This window comes from Prionailurus bengalensis, chromosome B4 (genome assembly GCF_016509475.1).
Source record: "Prionailurus bengalensis isolate Pbe53 chromosome B4, Fcat_Pben_1.1_paternal_pri, whole genome shotgun sequence".
Classification (NCBI taxonomy): Eukaryota; Metazoa; Chordata; class Mammalia; order Carnivora; family Felidae; genus Prionailurus; species Prionailurus bengalensis.
In genome coordinates, this window is record NC_057358.1 from 63,331,079 (window position 1) to 63,350,873 (window position 19,795).

The 19,795-nt window shown below is 36.3% G+C and overlaps 1 protein-coding gene across 16 annotated transcripts in view; it reads right to left on the reverse strand.

Moving 5' to 3' along the window:
• Positions 1-438: 438 nt before the first annotated feature.
• Positions 439-19,795, reverse strand: part of CAPRIN2 (caprin family member 2) — a 45,436-nt gene continuing 26,079 nt past the window's right edge. For 2 of the 16 annotated variants that reach the window (XM_043562632.1, XM_043562618.1), the window contains 10 exons: positions 18,581-18,703; positions 16,683-16,764; positions 15,611-15,666; positions 12,537-12,641; positions 10,283-10,429; positions 7,609-7,777; positions 5,991-6,173; positions 5,127-5,227; positions 2,528-2,591; positions 439-1,358 (listed from right to left, as the gene is read on the reverse strand). In XM_043562632.1, the coding sequence (XP_043418567.1) occupies positions 790-1,358; positions 2,528-2,591; positions 5,127-5,227; positions 5,991-6,173; positions 7,609-7,777; positions 10,283-10,429; positions 12,537-12,641; positions 15,611-15,666; positions 16,683-16,764; positions 18,581-18,703 (1,599 nt within the window). In that variant the 3' untranslated portion in view covers positions 439-789. Of the gene's footprint in view, positions 1,403-2,527; positions 2,592-5,126; positions 5,228-5,990; positions 6,174-7,608; positions 7,778-10,282; positions 10,430-12,536; positions 12,642-15,610; positions 15,667-16,682; positions 16,765-18,580; positions 18,704-19,795 lie in introns of all 16 variants that reach the window. The other 14 variants (XM_043562619.1, XM_043562630.1, XM_043562621.1 and 11 more) reach the window with 14 other exon arrangements.

Sequence of the window (19,795 nt, forward strand, 5' to 3'; positions counted from 1 at the left end):
CAGGACTCAAACACAGCACTGCCTGACCAGAAATCTTTTAAACATTCTACCTACTCAAATTGAGAATCCACTAGAAGGTATAAGCTTCACTGATGTCAGACCAGTAGTATTAGCTATGTACCTATCTACTATTGTATCCTGTATTATTATACAAGTAGTAAGTACTTAAAAATAGCTAACAGATATAGCATGTCCTAATGCAAAATAGCTTCAAAAAGAAATGTTATTTAGCCAAAGGAAAACAGAGGATATCTTCTGATGAATGACAGGTATAACATCAGAGAAAACTCTAAAAAGAGCTATTATATATAGTCTTACTTTAAAATAATAGTATGAACCATGAATTAACACCCATCCAAAAGTTATCAGTGATGCATAGCAAAAAATTCAATACTTTACCCCTTAACTAAATGTTTAATCAAATAAGAACACTGAAGGTGCATGTAACTTTTTTATTGAGGCACAACAAGGCATTATAACTTGCCTGAACTTGAGGCAGTCAGTTTAGTAAGCTGAACGTTAATACAGTTAAGGATTAAGTGCAAACAATATACATTCACAGCTTGACTAGCGAGGCTACATCACAATTTATAAAGTGCCAGATTAGTGCTAATTGTCATTCAGCTTGAAATTTTTCACCTTGGGGAGGAAAACAAAAAAAGTAAGGACCTCCACCTTCCTCTAGGAAAGAAAACATTTTCCTAAACCAGTCACAAGGGCAAAGACTACTTCTCCTTTAACCCTACTAATTAGAACACCATTCTTTTACTGTCAATTCTGTACTGACTTTCAATCTTGATAAAGAAGATAGCCTGAAAATGTAGAATATTTCCAACTACTTCCATAAATTGCTCCCCTGTGCAAACGTAACCATATCTGGTCTCCCTGGAAGAGCTGAAGAATTGCATGATTGCTAGCAGTTTCATGGTCTGGAGCACCATCATTGGCATAGGCAGATACCAAGACCTCTTCATTCTTCATGAGGTTGACATATAGTGGCACATTCACTGCCAGCTTTAGCATGTGAAAAATGAAAACATAAGTGCCATTCACCGGGCAATTAAATCTACCAAGCTGAAGATCAAAAGTTTCTCCCAAGTTGTTTAGAAGAAGATCAAACACGATAGGTTGGTCTAAAGTTCCAGGGGCGAGATTAGAGGTTCTGGCTGCTGAGAAGGCAACGCGCATCTGCTGAGGCAGGGGATAGACGTGTACTGGCAGTATGGTGGCTGCTGGATTTGTCACGGGCACATCCACAGGGGTCATGCTACGGGAGTCTCCTTGTCCAGAGTCACCACTGTTAAACGTTTCGTTGTCTCTTTCTGGGCTGCTCACCTGAGAAGAATCACTCCACCCTGCTGTTTTATTAGCAACAGTGAGTTTCTCATAATGAAGCAGTTAGCTTTGAACACAATATTTAACATTAGTCGGCTACTGAAATACAGATAAAAATACATTTTATAGTAAATTCTAAAACAAAAACAACAAAGTATAGCTACAGTATACTTTTCTAAAGTTTTCTAGCAATAGGCTTTCATATTACTATTAAGCCAAAAAGGACCTAGATGATCTTGTCTAGTGGGCCTCATTGTTATTTTAAGATTTTTTTTTTTTTAAGAAAATAAGCCTCCAGGAAATGCTAAGTTACTAGTTAAAGATTAGCAAAGTCTGAAATCCAGGTTTGAACACTCTTTTTACTTCTTTTATCTTTCTTCTGTAATTCTCACTCAGTTCTTCATTCCTCAGTGACAAATCTACTCAAACTATCTAATGTACAAGGACTCAAGAAAACTGAGATTACATAAAAGAACCAACTTTTAGAACTACTCGCCACTCAAAGATACTCTGTTATGATACTAAGCCCCATGATGAATGCCTGTTCTTCATTTCCAAGTTAATGTGATATCATGAAATCTTAATGTTTTAAGTACTACACAAAAACATAGCTCAGATAGAAGGCCAAGGCAGTGTGAATACTGATTGCTTTCTTAAAAGGAAAAGATTGTTTTTCTGTGATAAAGTTAGTTAATCTTCAGTAATTCTTGATTTTCTCAGTTACACTGAATCTTTTCCACTAAAGGTCCTATTAAACCTTCACATTTTAAAAAGTATTATAATATCTTCTGAAATTTCAAGTCATGGTGTCTTAATTGCTGCTTTTTCCTATCTTTCAATGTAGTGACACTAGAGTATCTAGAAATGCCCATTATTACAAGAAACATCATCCTGAATCATCACATGAAACTATTTGAAGTATGCAAGATGAATACATATCAAAGGCTGAATTATGCTGTGGTGTCAATCAAACTGAAAAAGCACACACATACACTTTTAATTTAAATGGACAACTGGTCTCCACAGCCATTCCAGTAGTCTAGTATTTCCCTCAGGTCTTCAGTACTACATTTATGCAAAATGAAAACTTTAAAAGCTAAATGGTGAAAACAATGTACTCTGGGGAGAACTTCACAGAAGACAAAGAAAGATCTAGAGGTATGTTCTGTGTAACCCAGTTAATCATCCTTACCTCTTGAATTTGTCCGAGGACCACCAGATGTCCCTCCTCGCTTGTAACACTGCTGGAAATTATCCTGAAATGAACACGTAATATTTAACCTTGGCACCAAAAATGCAAGATGATAGTCCTTTCCCAGTGTTATTGGCTGGTAAATTTGTAAGATTAAAGTCCTCTTAGCCTTTTCTCTACCCTTCCCCAGCAGCCACAGAGGCTCAGATATTTCCAAACACCAAGAAAGGCAAAAAGGGCAACAATAGCAATACTTGCTTCATCTGTGAATTAACCTGACCAACTAGGTATGCTAATAATTGCAAAAACAAGAAGGCATCCAGGAAACACTATGTAAAAGATACAATGTGAGGTAATGAGGGAAATTCAGAAATATGGCCTGGTCCTCTATCCCTTATCGCAAGATAAAGGGAAATAATAAGGCAAGAACACAGACTATTTCAATCTTGCTCTATTTATAGATCAAACTGTGAAGACAATTATGAACTACGTCAGGATTTTGTTTTGTTTTGACAGAGAGGTTGGTAAGAATTATACCATATGAATGTACTATTGCCTGAAAACATAATTTAATATCCTCAGGAAAAAAATGTTCACGAGGCAACATTTCAAACAGACTCCCAGGTATGTTGAAAGTCAGCCTCCAGACAACGCATGAAAAGAATGATCAGTGGCATGATTAAATTAGCACATACAATAAAAATAAACACATGCAATAAAAAATTTAAACAGGACAAGAAGGCACACAATAATTAAGTCTCCTCCAAACTCCTAATCCTTTTCCCAATAGCAAAAACTATCTCATGTTTTCTCAGCAAGAAATTTACTTTCTTTTTTTTTTTTTTTTTTTTAATGTAACCTCTATGCCTAATGTGGGGCTTGACCTCATGACCCTGAGGATCAAAAGTCACATGCTATACTGACTGAGCCAGCCAGGCACCCCAGCAAGACATTTAAAGCAGCACAAAAAATTCCAGAATACTGGTGTTAAGAACAGCTCCATTACAGGCACCTGGGTGGCTCAGTCAGTTGAGCGTCCAACTTCAGTTCACGTTATGATCTCACGATTCCTGAGTTCAAGCCCCACAGCAGACTGGCTGCTGTCAGCCTGTCAGTGCAGAGCCTGCTTCAGATCCTGTCTCTCTCTTTGCCTCTCCCTCCTTATACTCAAAAAATAAATAAAATATTTTAAAAAAAAATTTTTTTTTTAAAGGAGCTGTTCATTACTTTCTGACATTACCGTGCTAAGCCTTCATGTATGTTAATTCACTTAATCCTCAGGATATCTCAGAAAGTAATCCTCACAACACTTCAGAGTAAGATGAGTCTTCATCCAACAGATGAGGAACCATAGATCAGAAAGTTTACTCAACATACCCAAGGTCACACAACAAAGGAAGTGATGAAATCAGGAATCAAACCCAAGTCATTTAAGTGATTTGGTGTGTTCTTCGAGGTGTGCTCTTAACGCCCTTTTCAATACTGTCTCTGTATAGACATCTACCTTACCTCATTTAACTAACTATAAGCTCCTCAAAAACAGGTACTTTATATCACAACAGAACTCAGTGGGAAACCACATACTTAAAAACTTGTAAAACTTCAAAGCTGAAAATTCTGACGTATTCAGTCATATCCATAGATGATCAATGACAAAGAGGTCCCACGGCTTGTTAAAGTAGAATGTCTAACCTCTTACCAGTCTTTTATCATATGTAGTAAAGAAAATCTGAGCTATTCAAATAAAAATAAACAAAAAAAAATTTTTTTGAAAAATACTTTTGCTACAGCAGGTACCTAGAAAAGTTAAACTGAAAGCAACATAATGAAGTTGGGGCGCCTAGGTGGCTCAGTCGGCTAAGCACCCAAATCTTGATTTCAGTTCAGGTCATGATCCCAGAATCGTGGGATCAAGCCCCATGTCGGGCTCCACATGGAGCATGGGGAATGTGTGAGATTCTCTCTCTCCCCTTCAAAGAAAAAAAAAGGAAAAGAAAATAATAAAGTTAAGCTCGTAGGGTCTGGAGTTAGGAAACATGCAGTCTCATGTTAATTCTACCATTCATTTGCTGAGTGACCTCAGATAAGTAATTTGTTTCTGAACCCCAGTTTCTCTCAAAAGGTGGAGGAGTGAATGAGTTAATGCAAACAACATGATAAATAAAGTTCTTAAGACCTTCTAAGTTCTGTGTAACAGACAATTGTCATTTATCTTCTGTGGGTTACTTGAAAAGCTTCCAACTCAACTCTCCACAGTACTGACAAGTAGTTCTAAAACAAAGAGTGCCTTGGGGTGTCTGGGTGGCTCAGTCAGTTAAGTGTTGGACTCCAGCTCAGGTCATGATCTCACGGTTTGTGGGTTGGAGCCCCGTGTCAGACTCTGTGCTGACAGCTAAGAGCCTGAAGCCTGCTTTGGATTCTGTCTGTCTTTGCCCCTCCCCTGCTCACTTTCTATCTCTCTCTCAAAAATAAACATTTCAAAAATTAAAAAAAAACAAAGAGTGCCTTATACCAAATACACTGTGACTCGGCTATAGTTTAATCACAGCTTAACATCAACAACTGTACTATATTATTCAACTATGACAACTATTCTTACCCTTTGGGAATAAGGTGTTCCAGGATACTCTCTAGCTTGGAACTGTAGCTGGCTATAATTTCCATTGGTAATTGAAGGTGGTCCTCTATAAGTATCAAAACCTAATAAACAAACAACTTAAATAAAATTATGGGCAAAATTATACTAAACTTTTAAATAGTCTAATTCTATACCACTTTAAAAGTTAAACTGATCCTATAATGCCATCATTAGATTTATGCCTTCTTTAAGCAAACTCTACTAATATTGCTTCCACAGGAAAACACGTATTTATAAAATACCGCTAACTTCAAATAAGCCAAGGGCAGAGATTTACTACTGCTGCAATGCAGGTGGGGTTCAAAAAGGTGCATGGTTAAGGCTTGTCTAGCGCAATTCTGCTAATACCAAGAGAATAACATGTGGAACCATATCTAAGACTTAAGAAAATATCACTATTATAGTCTCAAAATTTATATTTTTATGTATAGTATCCTCTCATAGAAAAATAACTAGAAAATGGGCACTGATTATGACACATTTTGAGACATATTTTTATTTGACATAGTTTGATTTGGGGAAGTCAAGTCAATTAAAAAAAAGTAAGTATTCAAATATGAAAACCCAAATTCATCCCCAGAAAATAAAGATGCTCAACCTTTCACTGCAGCAAGTCACAGGATCAATCTGCTTTTCATACAAAAAGTTCCTCTGTTATATAGGCAACAGGTATATTAGAAAAGCTATATTTTACAGAAATAGGGAATTTTCTACCACAATATGGAGGGCAACTAAAAAAGGAACAAGGTAAAGTAAAAATAGTTTGAGTTAAGTAAATATATAAACAAAATAATTCAGTATAATTAAATTTTGTTCAGAGCATACCTTTATAACCACCAGGGGACCGATACGAATTGGTTAGTAATCTCCCACCACGAGTACATCCTCTAACAGATCCCCGGCTATTGACAAATGGTTGAGAGGGTCTGGGAAATACATTCGTCTGTGCTGGGTAAAAGGCAAGGCTACCATTGCTTACTTGAATAGTTCCATCAGGATAACTTGCTGCTTAAGGAAACAGTTTTAAGTCCAAGAGTTAAATGGTAACAAAGATTTAATATTCTTTATACTTAAAAGTCACTGTATATCAAAACCTTTAATATAATTTTCTCCCTTTGAAAAAAAAAAAAAAAACAGGTGCTATATATACATGTATGTATATATAGAGATCCTGGTATCTATACATATATTTAGGTAATAGAATATTATCCAGCCTTAAAAAGGTAAGAAATTCTGACACATGCTACAACATGGATGAAATCCTGAAGACATTATGCTGAACGAAATAGGCCAGTCACAAAAGGACAAATACTGTCTGTTTCCACTTACTCTAGGTAAGTACCTAGAGTAGTCAAATTCATAGAGTAGAATGGTAGTTGCCAGGGGGCAGTAGGAAGAGGGGGAATGGAGAGTTAGTGTTAAATGGGTACAGAGTTCATTTGGGAAAGATGAAAAAGTCCTTAGAGATGAATGGTGGTGATGGCTACACAACCATCTGGCCATACACTTAAAAATGGTTAAAATGGTAAATTTTATGTTATGTGTATTTGGCCACAATTAAAGGAAAAAAGGCTAAACACCCCAGATCAAGGAGTAAAAGACAATGAATTTTAATTAATACTATACCTAAGAAGGCACAGGACAAATATCCCTTATGTAAATCATCTACACTATGTTTTCACTCAGTACAAGTGAGAACAGAATGAGGTCATTGGTGGCTAGGTCCAAGGATTTACATTTAGTATCTCTTGTGAGTAACCAAATACCTCTAATGTTCAACTCATTTACTCAGGCTTAAGTTTTAGAATACTCAATGGGGATCTGAAACACCAACACTAAATATCTACAGGTGTTTATCAAATTAGGAAATAACTACAAAGTTGCCTATTCTTTCATGTATTTGGATAGCACAAAAGAGCAAAACAGTTTTTCATCTCTAAGCAAACAATGGAAAAGCATACAAAATTATATCTTTGCATTAATCAATGCTTTATTGTAAGAGGGAAAAAGAGAGAAAAGGCCAGATAGCTATCTGTCTGTGCTAAAAGATTTAACGGAGTGATATCAAAACTCTTCTAGTAGAAGAAGGGCACGTCTATAGAAGGGCACTATATATATATATAGATAGATAGATAGATAGATATAGATATATATATCGCCCTATCTACTTCTATTACCGTCCATGGTAATCAAAGCAATCAGATTTAAAAATATGAACCTACTTCAAGGTTTAATCAACCATCTAGGTTCTACCTCTACAAAAGTTAAAATTAACAGGCGAACTTAATAGAAGAAAGGCATTTAAGTGTTTCTCAACACTTGAACATGCGAAGAAATAATGCTTACTAGTCAAGAAAGAACCCTTAAAGTATCACTACTGAATTGCTTTCCATTCTACTAGCTGTCATCTAAGTCTTCAAAATATCATATGCAAAGATCTTACCAGTCTCTTGAGAAAGGACAGTTTGTTCTACATGTATAGCTGGCAGTTGGCACTGGGGTGGTGTTTGTGTACTTGCTGTAGTAAAACTTTGATTGTAGCCAGGTGAATAAGGGGATTCTTTTACTTCTTGTTCTTTCCGTGGAGGCAGAGGTGCATTAACATTAAACACCTTAAGAGACAAAGCGTACACTAAGTCCTTTGTAATGTTTCATAGAAAAGGATTAAGGATGACATCCAACAAAGTTCTCCAACATTCAAAAACTTCTATTTGACAGGCAAAGGACTTGAATGGACATTTCTCCAAAGAAGAGAACTGGCCAATAAGCACATGAAAAGATGCTCAGCATCACAGTCATTAGGGAAATACAAATCAAAACCACAATAATATACCACTTCATACTCATTAGGATGGCTGTTACCAAAAAAAAAAAAAAAAAGAGAGAAAATCTAAGTGTTGGCAAAGATGTGGTGTAATTTGAGCCTTGTGCATTACTGGTAGGAATGTAAAATGATGCAACCAACTGTAGAAAACAGTGTGGTTGTTCCTCAAAAAGTTAAACATGCAATTACATATGATCCAGCAAATCCACTTCTAAAATATAACCAAAAGTACTGAAAGCAGAGGCTCACATTTTGTACATCAATGTTCATAGCAGCATTATTCACAATAGGCAAAAGGGGGGCACCTGGGTGGCTCAGTCGGTTAAGCGTCCGACTTCAGCTCAGGTCACGATCTCACAGACCGTGAGTTCGAGCCCCGCATCGGGCTCTGGGCTGATGGCTCAGAGTCTGGAGCCTGCTTCCGGTTCTGTGTCTCCCTCTCTCTCTGCCCCTCCCCCATTCATGCTCTGTCTCTGTCTCAAAAATAAACGTTAAAAAAAAAAAATTAAAAAAAAAAAAATAGGCAAAAGGTGGAAACAATCCAAATGTCCAACAGCTGAATGGATAAACAAAATGTGGTATAGACATACAATAGAATATTATTTAGCTATAAAAAAATGAAATTCTGATCCATAACACAACATGAATAAACCTTGAAAATATTTTGCTAAATGAACTAAGTCATATACAAAAGGGCAAATAATGTGATTCCACTTATCTGAGTACTTAGAACAGGTAATGAGGCAAAAAGAAGATAGGTTACTAGAAGCTGGAGAGAGGGAGGAATAAAAAGCTATTATTTAATGAGTATAGTTTAATGGTTTGGATGATGAAAATGTTTTGGAAACAGTGGAAATGGTTGTACAACACTGTAGATGTACTAAACATCACTGAATTATACACTTAAAAATGGTTAAAATGGTAAATTTTATGTCATATGTATTTTACTATGGCAAAAAAAAACCCTATTTGGTTTCTAAGAGATCTAAACTCAAGTACAAAAATTAATCTTCCTGCTATTATCATATAATAATGCTTACTGAGCATTAAAGCTACACAGGCCAAGAGAGTACTTTTTCAAAAATTAAAGATGAAAAAAATCTGCCACCTACCAAATTTCTACCACATGGCAGGCAAATGACCTGTCCAGACTCTGGCCATTGTCTATAAAAAAGCACTTCCATTACTCTCCAGCTCCCTTACCCTGCTCCATTTTTCCCCATGACACAGGTGACATTTCCCCATATGTATATACATATATATATATGTATACGTATACACATATATATGTGTGTGTGTATATTTTTCTCTCTAGCCCTCTCACCTCCATTATCAAATGTAAGCTTCTTGAGCACAAAGACTTGTCTCTTTTTCACTGCCAATACCCAACCCCAGTGATTAAGAACAGTATCTGATTTCATTAACGAGAAAAAGTTAATAAAACCAATGTGGCAATACTGTGCAGGAGGGACTGACAGGGTAAGAGGGAAAACAAAGAAACTAATCAGTTCTAAGAGGCCAAGCATGAAGTGATAAAACTAGTGAATTTAGGTGCCTGAATTCAAAAGCTTATCTCCCTGCATTGCATCTGCTTTCCATTGCCACTCCACTGGCCCCACCCTACCACCATCACTGAAAAGTATCCAGAGTGGGGCATTAAGCATCATCAGACACTTACTGGCTAAGACTTTTTTTCTAAAGAACTGTTCTATACTATTCTGTTTTAGAGAGTAAACATATAAACCTAGTTATATTACCTTGAAAAATGTTTTAAGCTTAAACAATTTGCAGAGGAATGTGTAATTCAGAATACCACACAAATCGGAACAATTATCCAAAATCAGCATAAGATCAAAATAAAATCAAATGAAAGTTTCCAGAATGACAGAACACCCAAGTATGTGCCCTATATTTCAGGCTATTGATGCTATGGAATATCACTAGTGTGGTATTAGTAATGGTTAGTATTATTAAGCTGTTCACAGAAAATTATGTTTCTCACCCACACTTTTTTTTTTAATTAATATGAACCCTCAGCTTTGCCTGCTACTAATTTTCTGAGTGGGGAAAATGTTCTGATAAAATATCCATTCAAAATTCTCAAGGCTTTGGATTTAATACTCTTTCACCACAAACAATATTTGCATTGGACAAAGCAAGGATCAACCCAAATAAGAGCAATACAAAAGGCAAAGTTTTTCACATAGTAAGTACCCAATAATGGGCGTAAGAGAAACAATGGCTTTTTAACAGGAACAATGAACTGTAATCACCATTCACGTTTCATACTCACTGTCTGCATGGCTTGAAAGGGCGCTGTGTTAATCGTTACTGAACTACTACTTGCTGGAGGTGACTGGAAGCCCTGTTCAGAGCCCTTTGACATGGGAGGATTTGAAGAAGCTAGTGAAGATGGTTGCTTGCTTGGGGGAACTGCTGCCTGGGAAGGAGAAATGCAGCATCAGCCAATCACCTGCCATATAACAAGCAGTTAACTTACACTAAACCCCAGACTGGCCTAAGTCAGCAAGTTCTATAGGATGACATTCGGACACAGGAATGCAAAAGAATAGCTTCTGCTTACAATTTCAAATCACAACTGCTGAGGATGCACACTAGCATTTGCTGTGCACAGCTTGCTGACTAAGTGAAAGAGTCTTACTATTAATCAGTCTAACAGATGAGGTACTGAACTTTTTATGAGTACCTAGTCAAACCCTGAAACGGTAGTTTCCAACTAAGAATCTAATATTATTCCAAATCTATACAGAAGAATTACGAAAAATCTTGGGTTAGTTGCTTAGTCAATGTTAATTTTTCTGGATTTTAAAGTCTTATTCCTGGATTTCTAAGTCAGCTGCCTTTAAAAAAGAAAATCAAACCTGATCTAATTTAAATAATACTTATCTATGGTAATAAGCAAATCCTTGATGTAACAGATTACAAATCCAAAGGCTTAAAAAGATACCAAAAAACCAGTCCTAATCAGATTATGAAACAGAGCTGTGACTCACTTGGTCACACCTTCCTCTTCTTAAAATGAGGAACCAAGTAATTTTAATTTAGACCAAGTCTACACCATAAAAATTAATGTGTATCTATATATTCTTATATTCTGTAATGAATACATTATCTTGTATAATAGCGAACCAAAAATAGTAAAATCTAAGAGCTGCTAAATTAATCTTAAAAAATCATGCTATCTTGCTATACCTATTTCAAGGATTTGCTCAAACTTAGCAAAAACTATCATTTTAGAATTGAAAGCACAAACATAATATAGTTGACCCTTGAAAAACACACAGGCTAGGAGTGCTGAACCCCAAAGTCAAAAATCCACATATAACTCTTGACTCCCCAAAAACTTAACTACTAATAGCTTATAGAGATGGAAAGGAAGCCTTACCAATACTATAAACAGTCGATTAACACATATTTTGTAAGGTATATGTATTATATATTGTATTCTTACAACAAAGTAACCTAGAGAAAAGACAATGTTAAGAAAAGCATAAGGCCCAGTGTCTATCAGTAGATGAATGGATAAAGATGTGGTGTGTGCGTGCGTGTGTGTGTGTGTGTGTGTAATGAAATATTATTCAGCCATAAAAAAGAATGAAATCTTGCCATTTGCAACAACAGGGATAAGCTAGAGAGGATAATGCTAAGCAAAAGAAGTCAGCCAGAGAAAGATAAATACTGTAAGATTTTACTCATATATGGAATTTAAGAAACAAAACAAATGAGCAAAGGGGGGGGGGGAAGGAGAGGAAAAAAAAGAGAGAGAGACAAACCAAGAAACAAGACTCTTAACTACGCAGAACCAACTGATGGTTACCAGAGGGGAAATGGGTTAAATACATGATGAGGATTTAAGGAGTACATTTATTGTGAGGAGCACAGGGTGATTTAAGGAAGTGTTGAGTCACAATATTGTACACCTGAAACTAATATTACACTGCATGTTAACTAAATGGAATTAAAATTAAAACCTAATTTAAAAAAAAAGAAAATCATAAGAACATACATTTACAGTATTGTAGTTATCAAAAAACTAAAACGTATAAGTGGACCTTCACAGTTCAAGACCATATTGTTCAAGGGTCAACTGTGCTATCAAAATGCTTTTGACAAAATTAGCCAAAAGAAAATGTAATTCATTCCTATGGAGGTAGTGCTAATATTAACACTATACATTTATTGAGTCTCAGTTATATAAGTAGATTTTTCTGCTAAGGATTCCATCAATATAATATATATAGTGAGAAACTTGACTTACTCCTACCTAGAACTTTTCATCTTTTTTGACAACAGCAATTTAGACATATTTATTGTATGTGATAAGGCATTACACTACTAAGCTTACTTATGTGGAAAAGTCACAGCAAAGTTACCTGTAATTCCAGGACAATATCTACAGAAAGCAATACATTAGTCAAGTATAAATGTTAAATAATTCAACTGATCATGCCTGTAATGCATAAGGTAAGCTGGTTCTGCTATTATTTTAGACAGAAAAGAAATTAACACAATTGGCCTCTTATTACCTCAGGAGTCTCTGAGGTCATAAACTCTGTTTCAGATCCCGAAGAAGCCTGATCAGTAGTAACCAAGCAAGCATTTGAGCTACAAGTAACTGAAGAAGAAGCAGCCTAGACACAGGAAGATATAAAACATGATAAAAGGCACATTTTGTTCACTTTATATTTCTTGAGTCCTGAGCTTCATAACATGTAACTCTTACCAAGCACTCACTAGTGCCAAATACTATGCTAAACACTTTATACATATTCACGTGTTTAGTCCTAACAATAACCCTGTGAGGTAGATACAACCATCCCCATTTTATAGACAATAAGGCATAGGCAAAGATAAGATAAGTAATGGATCCAATATCACACAAAAATTAAGTTAGTGGTGAGAGTCAAACCCAAGCAGTCAGCTAAATTGCCTTTCCAGGCCTGGTCACCAAAGCTACACATCTAATCCCATCCTCATTTATCAAGATTCTTGGCCCTAGAAACCTGGGCCTCAACAGCAGATGGAACATCTGGCCCTCAACAGCAGTTCAATGGAAGCAGCTCAGGGCACATTCAACACTGTGGGCACAGCTCTGCCAGGGATCACAGTAACTGTGGTTTGGCTCTCTGTGCTCCCACTGTCTTAAAGAGGTAGGCAGAAGTACAAATAGAAATGATAAGCTTGGGGCGCCTGGGTGGCTTAGTCGGTTAAGCGTCCAACTTCGGCTCAGGTCATGATCTCATGGCTTGTGAGTTCGAGCCCCACATCGGGCTCTGTGCTGACAGCTCAGAGCCTGGAGCCTGTTTCAAATTCTGTGTCTCCCTCTCTCTCTGCTCCTCCCCCATTCACACCCTGTCTCTCTCTCCCTCAAGAATAAACATTAAGAAGGAAAGAAAGAAAGAAAGAAAGAAAGAAAGAAAGAAAGAAAGAAAGAAAGAAAGAGAAATGATAAGCTCTACATAAATTACAGAGGCACCAAAATTCTAACAAAATGTTAAAGCTAATAACATAAAACAAAAACTGGAAGAAAGCAAGCACAGGAAAAACTAAGGCTGTGACAACTGTAACCAATAAAAAAACTAAGAAAGTGGCTACAAAAGAATTCTATGGCACAAAGATATTAGAACATAACAGGGAGAGATCTATAAAAATCCAGCAATCACAAGGTCTGAAGTGTCCATGACATGAATCTACTCCTTTTATCTCAATCTCAGAAGCCCAAGTAATAAAATGGGTTAATTGGAAACTAATTAATGGCAACCAAATATCCAGAGCAGTTACATTTCAGTGACCTTCTAGAGAGGGTCATCATAATAGGCCACTTCTTGGGAAGGAGATGGGAACCAAGTTTTAAAAGAGATCTTAAGAAAAAAAAATTTTTAATCCTTTTGAAATTTTATATACCTAAATAAATAGGTATAATTTAGATCCGACTAAAATATTAGAACTATTATGATACTGTAGTGTTTCTAAAACTAGGTCTTTCTTCTGGTCCTGTTTTTAAAATAACAAGACAACTGCCCAAAATAATTGGAACTGGGTATTGTGGGGACAGAAGTTTCCTGCTGCGGAAAGATTTACAAATGTTAAGCTAAGACATTGATACCTGAGCTTTTGAATTTAAAAGGTTCACTTAACAACAACAACAAAAAATAAAGATAAATTCTTCACATTAGTATTTCTTTAGAAGTTATGGCAATTCTTGCTTCCAAATTACTGCTCTTTAAGCAGACCAGCTGAAAGCAGTTTTAGGTATTGGTGAGTAAACATGATGCTGGGGACCTGTGATTCCCAAACAATGCCGGTGCAGATTCACCCAGGAAGCTTATTACAAATATAGATGTCTAGATAACGCCCCTGGAAATTCTGATCCATTAGGTCTAAGGTGATATCTAGATATATATATCTTTAGGGGCACCTGGGTGGTTCAGTCAGTTAAGCCTCTGACTTCGGCTCACGTCATGATCTCGTGGTTCATGAGTTCAAGCCCTGCATCAGGCTCTGTGCTGATGGCTTGGAGCCTGGAGCCTGCTTCTGTGTCTCCCTCTCTCTCTGTCCCTCCCCCACTTCTGCTGTCTCTCTCAAAAAAAAAAAAAAATTTAAAAAACCTTACAGATATATAGATATATATACAGAGATATATATAGACACCTTTATTAAAGTGATCAAGTGCTTCTGATGCAGCCATCCACAGACCTGCCCCTGAGAACTACTAAACTAGACCAACAGCTTTTTGAAAACCTTTAACTTGTCCATTGAAAGCCTCATGTAGAACCCTAACAGCTAGAACAGGTAACATGGAACCCTTAAACCAGTGAGTAGGGTGAGGGACTCAGCTCAATAAATACATTTTGAAAACTGAGCCATACCTTATCAAACTAAATATAAACCATTGTAAACAAATGGTATTTACTCAGAAGTTTTTGGACAGGAAGGCAACAACTGTTGAGCCATCTGGTCAAAATACTTAACCTATCAGGGATGCTACTGTTAAGAAAATTGCCATAAAGTTTTCAGAGGGATCCTGATAATTTTTTTTAAATGTAATGACCAGAAAACTATCAAACCTTGTACTTTTTTTTTTCTTGAACTTACTATTGATAGAAGTGCAATGTGGCATCAGAGATCTCAATGATCTGGTTCCTTTGTAAATCTAAGGTGTTCTGTGAAAATCAGTTCCTCAGAATGTCAACTCTTATGTGTGAAGGGAGGCAGGAGATTAGCTAACCATGTGCTAAACAAAATTAGTATCTTTCTTTAGACTCTTGACTATGCTGCTCTACCAAAGTGACTTAAGTAGCCAATGGCAGAGTAAGATTCCCAGACAAGGTATCTCTGAATTCTTCAGGCTTGCTCTTTCCTTATTGAAGTCTGCCAGCCTTCTCTATTTTAACAGATGTCTTCCCCATGATCATTAGGTAACCTTTGGAGGGCCAGTTGTACTTAATCTAAAAAACTAGATATCCTTAGAACATTTTCAATAATTTAGTTAGGTACATTAGAATCAGCAAGTCTGATCTATCTTACCAAAGCAAGAGTTTCTTCCCTGAATAACAAAGAAATTAAAAATAGCAAAGAAAGATTACTTTGGAGAAGTTACCTGTAATGGCTCTTGAAGAAAATCACCTTGACTGGAAAGATTTTGTTCTGTAGATGCTGCAGAGAGTGAAATCAACAGTAAACTATTGAGGGAGGAGAAAAGTTTATGCATATCAACTGGGTGGAAACTAAAAGTTTATACTTTACAAAATAAGCCATAGCTAGAAAAACTAGATCTCAAGGCCATCATGAATTTTCTGTGAGAGCTCTAAAGAGTCAGAGAGGATTTGGGAGACACTAGTCCCATCTGTGACACTAATGATGTTTTAAGGTTAAAAGGGCAAAAGCAGCATTTCAAAGCTTCCAAAAATCTATTACTTTAAAAAATGACTAGTAATAGTAAACTGGAAGATTAAGATCTAAGCTATCATGAATAGTAATCAAGTGATACACTCAAATTCCAAGTTTCAAAATAACTCTTAGCTGGGTCATATGTCTTTTCAGGTTTTTTCCCCCCCTTTGGTCATGTATATTAATATGCTTTTCAATTATATAGTTTCGGTTTGGTTTTTTCTTGTTAATGTCTATCACTTTTGTTAATTACTCTTTATTCTCCTTACTTCATCCAGGAATTACTACACCCATCTTCTAGTTGGTGTCTGCTCACTACAACTGGACTGTGGCTTCAAATACCTCATTCCTCCCCTGAAATAAATGAGTGTAGAGCAAAAAGCCTAACGTCAGGCCAGATTCAATTCTAGGTTCCGTCATTAGGTACTGTGTTAATCGATGTACTTAAATATCACTGATGTAATTTCACTCATAATTGGGATCAAAAAGTTTCAATACTAGATTTATAGAGTCAAAAGGATCCCAATCACTTCAAAATTTGCAAAACCAGCTTGTGTTTCTCCATTTAACCATCTGGAGACCTTCTATAAAAGGCAAACAGGTCAGGTGAGCACACTAATGTCTTAATGGTAATTTACCCATATATAACTGATGACACATAGATACATTTAGAATTAACACAGAGACACAATTTAACCCTTAAGATATCTAGAGTAAAATTATTTGTAAGAGGTAACAAATGTTAGACCTATGCATGTTTACTCTCAGTTATGATTACATACCTACTGGGCTACCTGGAGTAGTTGAAGGCGGCTGTGACGATGGAATTGCACTTGAAGGTTTGTCAAAATCCAGAATAGATTCCTAAAGACAAGATTTTTTAAATTATGACTAGAAACAATTATTCATTTAAAAGCTATTACCATTGGGGCACCTGGGTGGCTCAGTCAGTTGGGTGTCTGACTCTTGATATTGGTTCGGGTCATGATCTCACAGTTGATGACATCAAGCCCCATGTTGGGCTCTGTGCTGATGTGTGGAGCTTGCTTGGATTTCTCTCTCTCTGCCCTTCCTGTGCTCTCTCTCAAAAATAAACTTAAAAAAAAATAAACTGTTTAAAAGCTATTACCATTGCATTATTCACAACACTGTCCATAGCTATTACCTATAAGAATCTAGCTAATAACTATCTCAAAATGTTGATAACTTACTCTTTATCTAAAAAAAAAAAAGTGTTTATTATGAGAGAGAGCACTCATGAGCAGGGCAGAGGCAGAGAGAGAGGAATAGAGAGAGAATCCCAAGCAGGCTCCATGCTATCAGCAGAGCCTGATGCAGGGCTCAATCCCATAAACTGTGAGATCATGACCTAAGCCAAAATAGAGAATTGGACGCTTAACCAACTGAGCCACCCAGATACTCCAACAACTTAGTCTTCATAAGAGAAAAAGTTAAAGAGTTAAAATCTAAAGTAACTGTCAAACCTTAAAATTATGTCAAGTAATTCCAAGGCTTAACTATGAAAAAAAAAAAAAACTCCTGACTTAAGCTCTTAAACACAAGCATTAATTCTGTAACCTTGCTTTTATTATGTCCAACAACTGAGGGTTTAACAGTCTCATCTCAACCACTAATCTAGCTCATTCATGCTCTCTGATCTTTCATAATGAGTAACGATTCTCTCTCCCATCTGCCTATCTTAGTTTTCAAATGTTTCCAACATTTTGAATAATTAAGCTACCCTTGTAGTAATCACTTTTCATCTTCAAATAACCTAAATGGGTAAGGAATTCCCTCATTTTATAAGTAGAGGATTACAGGCTAAATAACTTGCCATGGATTTTATAGCCAGTAAATAGCAGAACCGGCATTTAAACACAAGTCTAATTCCAAAGCTCAAGATCTTTTTACTACACAAAAAGATCTTATTTGTCTACTTCCTCCTTCAATAATATTGTACTATTCTGAAATTCTGTAAGACTCTGTATGACACAATTTAGCACTTAACTATTGCCACAAGTTAAAATCTTATACAACTGGAATATAAACTCCTTGAAGGCAATAAATGTCTTATGATTTTCTACACACAATAGCACCTACCAGAATGCCAAGCACAGAGTAGGTTCTCACAGTCTGAGTGGAAACTACCAATGATCTACAGCAGAAAATATATTTGAACACTTATACTTTTTACATGTTTAATTCATTTCATTACTCACAACAAACTTAGGAGTAAGAATTATTATCCTCATTTTTCAAAAAAAGAACCAAGGCAAAGAGTAAAGTAACTAGCCTGAACTGTGAAAGCTAGGAAGTGGCCAGAATTCCCATGCATTCTGAACACCAGAACCTAACCTCTTAGCAACTTCATTACAGGAGCGCCTGGGTGGCTTAGTCAGTTAAGCATCTGACTTTGGTTCGGGTCAGATCTCACGGTTTGTGAGTTCAAGTCCTGCATCAGGCTTTGTGCTGACAGCTCAGAGCCTGGAGCCTGCTTCAGATTCTATGTCTCCCACTCTCTCTGCCCTTCCTCTGCTCACACCCTGTGTCTCTGCCTCTCTCTCTCTAAAAATAAATAAACATTAAAAAAAAAAACAAAAACACTTCACTGTAATACTTCTGATTAGAAGCGAGTAGCCCCAGGAATATCATTTAAGATTCATTTAAGAATGGCTCATACTTGCATAAAGTTACAAGTTCCTTGAATCTGGGTCATCAGATCCTGCAGTTTTTCTTTCCTCAATACTGGATCCTTTGGAAGGGTCGAGGAAGAACCTACAGGCTGATGCATAGGCTTAGGCACCTACAAAATAAACCCACAATGTATAAGAGCGAAATTCACATTCAACAGCCTAATTCAGGAAACTCACCTTATCACTACATCTTAATGAAAGCAGAACACATAGCAAAGCCCATTTATCAGATTTATGTCAGGTAAAGAATTTCCACAACAATACATTTTCTAAATAATTTAAGCAAACTTTATAAACACTTTTTCCCTTTCACAATACCTCTAATGGATATCTTTCTAAAACAACTTCTTTTCAAAGGGAAGACCCAGAGTAATAAAACTTCCTTGACAGAAAGTTTTTTCATTATGGACAATCAACTGATGATATTCTTTATAAGATATCACTAACTGTAAGACACGCAAATGATTTTTTTTTCCCCAGAGAAAAAGTTACTATCACCACATTCCCCTTTTAAATGTCTGCTTTCAGAAACATTAAGAAGTAAATATGTATACAAACACATCCTAAGGTTGAAGAAATACACTACTATATTTTGTTATCAGGTTAAGTACTTCGGGGAACTAATGATGTTTATAAAGTGGTTAGTCCTCACGCTAAGTTGCTTATGAAAGCTGCATACCCTGAATTAGACCTAATGCTGATATGTTAACATCTTACAGCTGCCAGTATCTGTCTCCACCAGCTCCTCTTCTCCACCTTCTAATTCACTGGGAAGTTACACAGCTAAGCTTGTCAAAAGTGCCATACAAAATAAGAGTTAATAAATCCTAAGTAAATATACGAAAGACTCTTTTAGGAGAAAAGTATGAGCTTTAGTGATTAATTTCACGTTATCTAGTCTTTTAGCTTTGAACTCCATTTTGTCCTTGACTGTACTTAGTCATGTTCTAGAAAGCTGATACTGCAAGACAGACAGTGTACTATATAGAGAAGTGTCCTCTCAGTCACTGAAAGGCCCTGCAAATTCAATATAATGCAGTCTGTACCATAAAGACAAATTAAATGAGTTTCGGCCTTTCCAACTAATTCTACATACTATCCAACATATAGTATAATATTCTGGTAAGGTAAAGGCTCAGTACTACTATACTTAATGGAATTTTAAATTGGGTTTCTTAAAACAGCTTTACTGAAATATTAAA